We start from the raw sequence: 9,815 nt of genomic DNA on the forward strand, positions 1-9,815 counted from the left end.
AAGGAAGAAAGAGGAGAAAAAAAAACAAAAACTCAGAACTCCTTTTCTTTTAATCCCACTTCTGCAATGCATTAACTATTCATAGGCCTGGCATACTGTTATGATTCCAATGGCAAAGAATCTCAGATATCACAGCAAAGTCTGCAAACATAAATACCAGCTCATAGGGACGTGGTAACTAGGCTGACCATATACCTGATCCTAGCACAAACACTAACAGTAGCCGGGGAACGTGCCTACGTTGATTCTAGACGTCTCGCGCCAGCCGGAGAACTAACTAACCCTATAAGGGAAAATAATACCTCGCTTGCCTCCAGAGAAGAGACCCCAAAGTAATACAAGCCCCCAACAAATAATAACGGTGAGGTAAGAAGAAAAGACAAACGTAAGAATGAACTAGATTTTAGCAAAGAGAGGCCCACTGACTAATAGCAGAATATAGTAAGATGACTTATATGGTCAGCAAAAACCCTGCAAAATATCCACGCTGAATATCCAAGAACCCCCAAACCGACTAACGGTGTGGGGGGAGAATATCAGCCCCCTAGAGCTTCCAGCGATAACAGGAATCACATTTTGTACAAGCTGGACAAAAATATAAACAAAGCAAATGATCAAAAATAAGAAAGCAGGACTTAGCTTATCTTGCAAAGAACCAGGACCTGAAGACAGGAGCAAACAGAAATGAACTGATTACAACGATGCCAGGCACTGGACTGAGAATCCAGGAAGTTTAAATAGCAACACCCCAGGCCTAACGAAGCAGGTGAGTACCAACCTGGTAAAAGACAATCCAAGTGCCAAATCACTAGTGACCACAAGAGGGAGCCAAGAAGTATAGTTCACAACAGTAAATAATCCATAGTCCCACTGCTTGTACAGTAAAGAATTCATAGTGTCACTACTTATACAGTAAAGAATCCATAGTCTCACTGCTCTTACAGTAAAGGATCCATAGTCTCACTTCTTATGCAGTAAGAAATCCATAGTCTCACTGCTTGTACAGTAAAGAATTCATAGTGTCACTACTTATACAGTAAAGAATTCATAGTCTCACTGCTTGAAAAGTAAAGAATCACCATCTGTGATGTTGATTAAACTTTCTTTCCTCTAGACGTAGGGGATGCCCATTTTTTTTAAATATATGAGGAGCAGAGGCATGCATTTAAATTATAAGGAATACTTTTTTTACACATGCCCTTTCATGTTAAGGATCTTTATAGCAAACAATATTCTATGACGTGTTGGATTGTGACCAATTTTTCTCATGTATGACCAGATTTAGTGTATAGACGCTTTGAATACGAGATTCCTCACCAACTACTTTTTCTCAATATTACTTACAGTTTGTTTGGGTAGGGTGTCTTGAAAACATCGTCCTAGAGGTTTGTAAGTGACAGGATGGGATGGTGCTGCCTTTCCTTCAGGATGATGGAGTAAGTGTTGACCACCACCTCCTGCTGTTCCTTCAGCTCCAAGTCCTTCGATACGATGAACTTGGATGGTTGCATTGGGAGGGTGATGAACTCGGACATTTAATAGAGGTGGAAGCACTTGAACTTTGAGAAGAAAGAATAAAGAATGTATACTTCAGAATGAGGTGGAAAACATAGGAAAACATGGTAATACACGGACAAAGTAAAACAATGAGCCTCTAGAGGCCAAAATGTTCATCAATTTTCTGAAAATCTATTCGACACATGAAAAATTCCAATACAATAGTTAGCCTTAAAGTTGTTGATACAACAAATACAAAGGTGACCTACTGCTAGGATATACCACCAGGGTCTAACCAGTGGAGGTCTGACCACTGTGACTCCCGACACCACTTGATTGAATGCAAGGTAGGCAATGTGCCACTCAATCTTCTGTTATCAGAGGGTGGTTCTTGGTATCGATTAGGCAGAACCTTGAGCAGTGTCTACAGCTCTGCTGGACCCAAGATGTCCATTGTGGAGACATGGGTGATCGGCAGGCACTCCGGTCCGCTATGCCAAAAACGCATGGACCAGGGATTGTCCCGCAGAATGTCTGCTCTCCCTTTAATGTCGGCATAAAGCTACCCAGATAACACAGGGTGAGGGTAAAACAGTGTGGCAATGCTTTATTGAACCACAAAACAGGCAGATAACACATAGAACAGTCCCAGCAAAATACCTCAAGATGGTGAACATTACAGTCTCACCCTTTCGCTGACTCGTCAGGATAATAGCAGTTGTTACTTCAGAGCTCCCAGGGTCGTCTACCCCACCTGTGGCATGCACACAGAAAGGAGGTAAATACAAGCGTAGGAAGATGACAGTCCAGGTACAAAGCCAGTTGACCGGAGGGTGACAACCTGGCTTCATCTTCCTGGGTCGACTACCCCACCTGTGGCACACACAGAGAAGAGGTAATGACAAGCTTAGGAAGATGACAGTCCATTGAGGTACAAGACCAGTTGAAGCAAGGGTCACAACCTGGCTTCTCTGAACATCTCCATGGAGCTAGGTGACCGGCGGGTCCCACTCCTGGCTTTTTCCAAACATATCCATGGCTCAGCGATGGTCAATGGAGCAGATCAGTATTCTTCCAACCATAGCCGAGGTCCCCTAGGTTGTGTCCTCTAGAATGATAGATCCATGTCCCTCTTGATGGAGCTATGATGTATTGGTAGCAGTCCTGTAGGGTCCATTAGATGTTTGGATGTCTTGGCAGAATCTCTGGCTGTCTCAGTCTCTATAGTGGCATGTAACCTCTTTTTGTACTTAAAAGGTGTCCTTCATTCAGTGTTGACATAAAGTGTGAGAATGGAGATGAGATCAAGTAGCATTACTTGATTATTTAATCTATTTGCATAGCTTTTGCACCTCTGTTTTCATAGTCACCAAGCTATCCAGACTGCACAATGCATAATTATCATATCAGCAAACATCAATAGTCATCAAAGATAAGAGTACAATATGTTATATGAAATGACAATATTACAGGCTTACACAAGCGAAAGTCTGTTTCCTTGACCAAAACATAAATTCCAAAGCCAACTTATAGATAACAGTCTATTCTTCTTGGTTTGCTAAAAATAGTCATCTGGTTAATTAAGATACAATGCTGTGTCTCCACATCCATGTATGACATGAACAACTTCTGTGACTCTTAACGATGTGTGGTAGTACTGCAACAAAAGTCAACACTTGCTGCCATATTCCCCATATTTTACAGCTGTTCATTGGGAGTATTTAAAGCACCCTTGATTTTTTTTCTTATTTCACCCCTGGAGTGGTATCACTAATGTATGTTTCCTGCCTGTAGTAAAATACTTACCCATCGCCATCTTCTGCTGTTCTCAGTGCTTCTCCAGTCCTCTTCTGCTAGATGTGACCTGCCGGATCGCTCCAGTGTTTGCGGGGCTATTCTGGAGGTCATTTTTCAATGTAAAACTAAGGGTCAGTGTGACGCTAGTCACTTCTTATGGCCAAGTTGCGAGTCATAGTGGTCAAGGAATCCAAGGTCAGAAGCCAGGAGAGTACATTATAAACAGAAGGAAGAGACAAAAGTGTAGTCTGGTAACGTTCCAAGGTCAGCACGGGGAGCATAACGGATCAGAGCTGAAGGGGTTAAACAGGCTGATGGTCAGAATGAAGTCCAAGGTCAGGCAACAGATCAAGCATACAGAACTCAAGGCACAGGAAAGCACAAACCTCACAAGCTGAATGTACATCTGAGTTCTGGGAGACACTGCTCAATTAAGAAGCATGGCAATTACCTGGAATAATAAACACTTGGAGACAGCTGACACCTCACAGTCTCTGATTGGATAGTTGAGCTGTCAATCAACACACTGACAGCTCACCACGCCCCTGTACTAGACTGAATGGAAAGTTGTCAATCAAAGTACTGACAGCTTCAGCACAATCCTATGCCAGATTGGATGGCCGAGTTGTCAGGAACTGCATCCCAGACATACTGAGGGGTGGAACCATGACAGTCAGAATGCGACTTACATTGAGAGCTTGTGACTAATACAAAGCAAAATGGCGAAGCGGGACTGGAGCGGCACCAAAAAGAGCACATGACAGCAGCTGGCAATTATTTTACTATGAGGGGAACAGACGTGGTGCTTTAAGGTATGACCAAAAGAATAGCTTTAAATGGTTATTCCCAAAATCCTATGTTATCCTTAAGATAGTTTACTGATTGCATGGGGTCAGACCACTGGTGCTTCCATCGATTCTGAGAACAAAGAGATGTAACCCATGAGCAGAGCTCTGGAATCCAGAAACCGTGCTCTGAGGAGACACACTTTGAATGGATCAGTGATGCACATGCTCCCTCTCTACTCTATTCATTGTCTATGGGACTGCCAAAAAAAGCCGACTACAGCTCAATTTTTTTTCTGGCAGGAACATAGATGACGAATAAAGCGGACGTCAAACGTGTACCCACTCTTCATTCAAGATGGAGCTCTGCAAGACTTGCTCCTGGGCTCCAGAGCTTTGCTCTCGGGATTGCCGGAGGTCCTAGTAGTTGGACCCTCAGTGATCATTTAGTTGTTCCTTATCCTTTGGTCTTTGGATGACTTGCAATTTTTCGAAACAATGATATAACTTAAGTTTTGGATTTTGTAGATCATTTTCAGCTTTTAAGGCTTGTAAAAAATATACCTTCAGCAGAGCTGTGCCCAGGCCCCAGTGGCACTGTAAGGGCAGACTGGCTAATTTTCATCCCTTTGCCTTCTGGATCATCTTCTCCTGTAATGACTTGAACAGCATAGACTGCATGTTTCCCGGACGATGCCTCCATTCCTTCTCCTTCACCCGTCTCGCTCGGACTTCGCCCCACACCTCCTCCAACAGCAGGGAACTGACAAAATCTCCCTGTGAATTCTGGAGGGCACAGGCAGTGATTGTTGGAGGAACATTGGCCACCGTTCATGCATGGTATGGGGCAAACCACTGAGAAGAAGAGAAAAGATGACATATAAAACTCCCTAAAAACAGCACGATCACATCCTAATATTAAGCTTAATGAGCCCTAAATGAAGTCAGGATTCCTGACTCAGGAGACTTTTCATGGTACCATTTAATTCACCATATAATATACATACATTTTTTTCTACAGTCTTTTGGGCTTCGTTTTTACAACAATCGATTTGTAGCAAAACTGACATGAACTTTATTCTATGGATCAGTACAATTTCTGCAGTACCAAATCTATACAGTTTTTTATTTGGCATACATACAACCTTTTTATCACTTTTTATTCCATTTTTTGGGGGGATGAGATAAATGACTTTTTGATAGTTTTGACCTTTACATACACGATACCAAATTCATTTTTCATTGTTTTGAATGTTTTATATGACAAATGGAAAAGGGGGGCTATTTAGATTTCTGTGGTTTGTTTATTTTTGTTTATATTTTTTAACTTTTTTTTTCCTGTTAAGTCCAGCCTGTGGCTGTGCTGGGGTCTCAAACCATTGGCATCCCACAATCAAGTCCTGGACGGCCGAAGAGGTCATAGAAGGGTAGCCTCTTCTCTGTCTAACCGTTTGGCTGCAGCAGCATCTAGGGAGTTAAGCTGTTAACTGCAGCATCTAAGGGGTTAAATTCATGTAATCTAATATAAAAGGGGGAATTTATTTTTATCCTCTTTAAAATAAAAAGTATTTAAAGCTGCCACACAAATAAATCAAATCGGGATAAAGAAAAAGAGAAATGATAGAAAGTATACTTCATCACTCATCAGCATGAGCACCAAACAAATTAAATATAATTAAAATCAATAAAAAAATAATAAAAATATGGTACAGATATATCAGCTTCACATTTTCAAAAACGCATAATTTTTTTTGTTAAATAAAAAAAAATTACTTTTAAATTTCAGAACAATTTTAATGAATAAATAAGCTTCATAAATGAGATCAATAGAGGTTTGTCATTTGGAAAACCAATCATGAAAAAGAAATGTCCAATTGCAACTATTATGACACCTTGATAAAGGTAGATGGAAATATGATGGAAATACATGGTTACATAGATTTAAAAAAATGCATCAAAACATGCAACACCTTTCTCAGATCAGTTATGTATAACCATCCCAATTACTTTTCATTAAATAAGACTCTAGCCCTAAGTATCAACAATTACTATCTCTTAAAGTATAGGATTCCGCATTCTGAAAGCTCTAACTGTAAAGAACCCTTTCCTACATGGATGTCCAAAACAGTTTTCCTTGTATATTCAATTTAAAGCCAGTATAACAATATAGAATACTGGAATTGTCTAAGATAATAACTAGAATCTCTCAAAAGTAATAATGTATACTGCTATGATCTCTTTAATTTGGACCTGTCAAAAGTGGTCAGTTTTTGCTCTTATTTTATTCCCACTGTTCTCTTGAATAATCCCATTTTTTTTTTTTAAATCTGCCTTATGGTTCCAGAAATATGGACCTTTATGTTAACTGCTAATCATTACAGTCTTTTTAAAGGGGGCGTGGCTCACAGGATCCTCTGGGGCGTGTCTTTAGGTTAATCTGCATTATTACCCTGTGAGTACCACTCTCTAAATAAAAAGGACCCTATTTCTGTAACCATATGGGGATTAAAAAAAAAAAAAGAATATTCAGGGAAGCAGGTTCCCTCTCAGGCCTGGTTGACACTTTTCCCTTATATTTGCTATTCTCTTCTTTGGGGGTTCAATGTAATAACTGTTTGTCAATTATTGCTACTATTTGGTGCTTTAAAGAGAGTGAATAATGGAAATAATTAAAAGTGTCCAAGACTGTGGAAGTCATTAAAATCTAAGCCTTAAAAAAACCAACAAAGCAAATGTAGGTTACAATTAACCCTGTTTTCTATGCAAAATGACTGTAATCAACTACTATAAAAACTGCGACATAGGAAAGAAGAGAAGTTGATGGCCTTCTAGACAGGGACGACTGTAGTATTTACTGAAGATTTCAGAAATGCATTTCCTTTTTGTAGCCCAGGTATATTATTATGCCTTTTTACAATTCTCTATCATTATCATCACCGACATGGAAATTCCTATTGGATTGTGTCATGGTGCCAACCCTGCTGGAGGACAGCCAATTCTAATCAGTGGGCTGCAGTCAAAACCATTATTTCCGTATTGTGTGCAATGTCTGTAGCATTCTTTTTACAGTATAACTGCTCAACGTCGAGACCTTCTTCGTACCTATGCATAGAAATTGAAGTAAAATGCATAAAAGTAAAGTTTCTTAACACTTTGCCACTAGAAAGCAAAGAATCCACTATGGGTTAAACTGCTATCTGTATGCCCTCGATAGACAAGACTGGAACAAATACTCACCCACTCTAAATCCAGAGCCAGTGAGGGTGTCTGTGGAACCTCCATTCTCCGCTATCAGCGTCATGTTGCTCCCTGGTTTGCAGACATCGTGACAATAGCCTTTATGACATGTCCTTTTACAGACCACGGGGGCAAACACCACCTTGAAGCGCTCACGTGAAGCAGTCGAAGAAAAGTAACAGAAAAATGTTCCCAACCAGAGGATCAGGATAGCAAAAGAAGGGCAGGAACGTGTAGGAGCCATGCTCAAATTCCCCCCAAAAGAACTTTCCCTGTGTGTTGTTTGATTGTCTACGTGTATCTAGCCTTGTTTATTCGACACCTCGATGTCACCGGTTGTCATTGCATGTTACCTCTCATGATGACCTTAACTTTCATGTCGAAGAATTAACTTGACCTGACTGTTCTCGAAAAGCACAGGAGAGTCCTATGTGTCCTTGTGCATAGTGAAGAATCCTCTACTGAACCTCCTAATTAGCTGCGTATACTTTCTGGACAGATGCTCAGTCTCTTCACCTACATATCTGTCTCTGCTGTCACTATATTGTCCCATATAACGATTATGGAGTTAAGGTAATACCTGCTTCTAAGATCTAACGTAGCCTTCTACACTTAGAATATTACCTACCAGTAAAATAGACTGGCTCAGAAAAAAAAAGAAAAGAAAGGGAGACTGGAATGTGAAAAATGACGATGAAGGAATGGGAAGAGGAGATATGAAAAATAAAAAAAGAAGCCAACTAGAGGGAGGAAAGAAACAAAGGGAAAGTTTTCACGGAGAGATGCAGACATACACATAGACAGTGACAGTCACTGAAGCCGGAGGCTCTGGTAGAAAGGTTTTCCGGATGAGAGCAATGTCTTGAGAGCAGCCAGGGAAGAAATAGAGAGTGAGAAAACAGGAAGACGGAGGAGGGGGAAAAAGGGAGTAAGAGAGGCAGGCAGGGGAGGAGGGACAGGCACTGAAGGTGGGAGTAGTCTGGAAAAGAGGGAGAACAAAAAAAAAGTTACATAGAGCTAAAAGTTTAGAGTAAAAGTTCAGAGACACAAAGAGAAAAACCTAAGTGCGAACATGGTGGCACAATAATAAAATCTAACTATTGAGAACAGTTGTAGGTGTAAAGATTCAGGTAAAGCAATTAGACAGTCAGAACACGACATCAGGGATTGTGAATGAAAAATGTGCCAAACTTGTGTCTCCTACAGAGGGATTTGGAGTCCAGTGTATCAAGTTTGTGCAACTTTTTACGTATAATAAATGTTTATTCATTATTGTACACCATATAAAATCAAATAAAGAATGTTTATACAATCCTTCGAAAAATGTTTTCAGCGCCATATTATTAAAAAGAATCTGCTATAATGAATCCCCCTCTAGCGTAATGTTTGGATAGCTGAAAATGCACAAATTCTATTATGTATTTCTTAAAGGAGTTTTCTTATTTTATTAATTGGGTAAACAAAATTGCAAAGTGTTTGTAAATATAAGCAATTATGCTATTTAAATCCTCTTAATTTTCTAGGACAAAGGGGTTTTTAATGCTTTAGTGGCTTTCTCATCACCTAGGTTATCGACCACCTCTGATGTGGCTGGTTTCCAAGGCTAGGAGTGTGCACTTGCAAGCTGTTTTCTATACAGCTTGCAAGTGCTGCCCTGAAGCTAGTGGGACTACTGGATCTGGTCAGCATCAGCAGCTCTGCACTCCCCTAATGCTGCAGTTCGAACCAGCTGTTCAGCCTTGCCGCTAGCCTGAACTGTCTATCTTCATGAGCATACCGCTCCCAGTAAGCAGAAAGCTGGGAGGCAGTGGAGCAGTGTGCTCCGGAAGATAGGAACTTCAGAAAACACTTTGAACTTTGAACAAACTTTTTATTGCCTTGAAAAAACTTTCTGCGTTACACACTAATTCTATGTAATCTCAGCCCATTATTTTAAGTTCTACCAATGAAAATTCATACAATCCAAGATCCCTTGTCCCACATGCTGATTAGCTGGCAATGGCATTACAAGGCTTCTTCTAAAACTTGCACATGACTAGAGTAGGATTCCTGCTCCCGTACTGTAACTTTTTTTAAAATCTTTCTTGCTGCCCAAGGGACTTTTGTCTCTCGTTAGCTGTTTGTGCGGTATTCCTTCAAGAATTAATAGCTGTAAGTAGAGAAACCCGATGCAGAGACAGAGAAGGAGTCTGTCTTAGCTATTGAAATGAGCCAGTTAGCCAGCCCCCTCCATGCACATTCCTACTGACACCGGTAAGGTGTTTAGCTTCCTTTCTGTAACTGAACACACACATTAGTACAACAGGACCTGTGGAGAAATCTGGACACCAGGACTGAAGTCATAACAAAAGTATATTAGACATTTATTTTAGTTGTCTTTTATATCAAGTGGATTTTCATTCTGGACAGCTAGACGTTTTTTTTTAACTGGCTTTAAATTAAAAGAAATATGTCATCAGGCTTTTCCCATATAAAGTACGACCACCACCTTTAGAGCCT

General features: G+C 40.4%; 1 protein-coding gene across 3 annotated transcripts in view; it reads right to left on the reverse strand.

The window, feature by feature from the left end:
- The window catches only part of LTBP3 (latent transforming growth factor beta binding protein 3), a 104,452-nt gene extending 96,215 nt beyond the window's left edge, over nucleotides 1-8,237 (reverse strand). For 2 of the 3 annotated variants that reach the window (XR_013221517.1, XM_077287331.1), the window contains exons 1-3: nucleotides 7,317-8,236; nucleotides 4,644-4,934; nucleotides 1,345-1,559 (exon numbers count right to left, since the gene is read on the reverse strand). Coding sequence is in view for 1 of the 3 variants with exons in the window: in XM_077287331.1 (XP_077143446.1) it covers nucleotides 1,345-1,559; nucleotides 4,644-4,934; nucleotides 7,317-7,560 (750 nt within the window). In the remaining 2 variants the exon portion in view is untranslated. Of the gene's footprint in view, nucleotides 1-1,344; nucleotides 1,560-4,643; nucleotides 4,935-7,316 lie in introns of all 3 variants that reach the window. The other variant, XR_013221518.1, reaches the window with a different exon arrangement.
- Nucleotides 8,238-9,815: the final 1,578 nt, after the last annotated feature.

This window comes from Ranitomeya variabilis, chromosome 2 (genome assembly GCF_051348905.1).
Source record: "Ranitomeya variabilis isolate aRanVar5 chromosome 2, aRanVar5.hap1, whole genome shotgun sequence".
NCBI classification, from domain to species: domain Eukaryota; kingdom Metazoa; phylum Chordata; class Amphibia; order Anura; family Dendrobatidae; genus Ranitomeya; species Ranitomeya variabilis.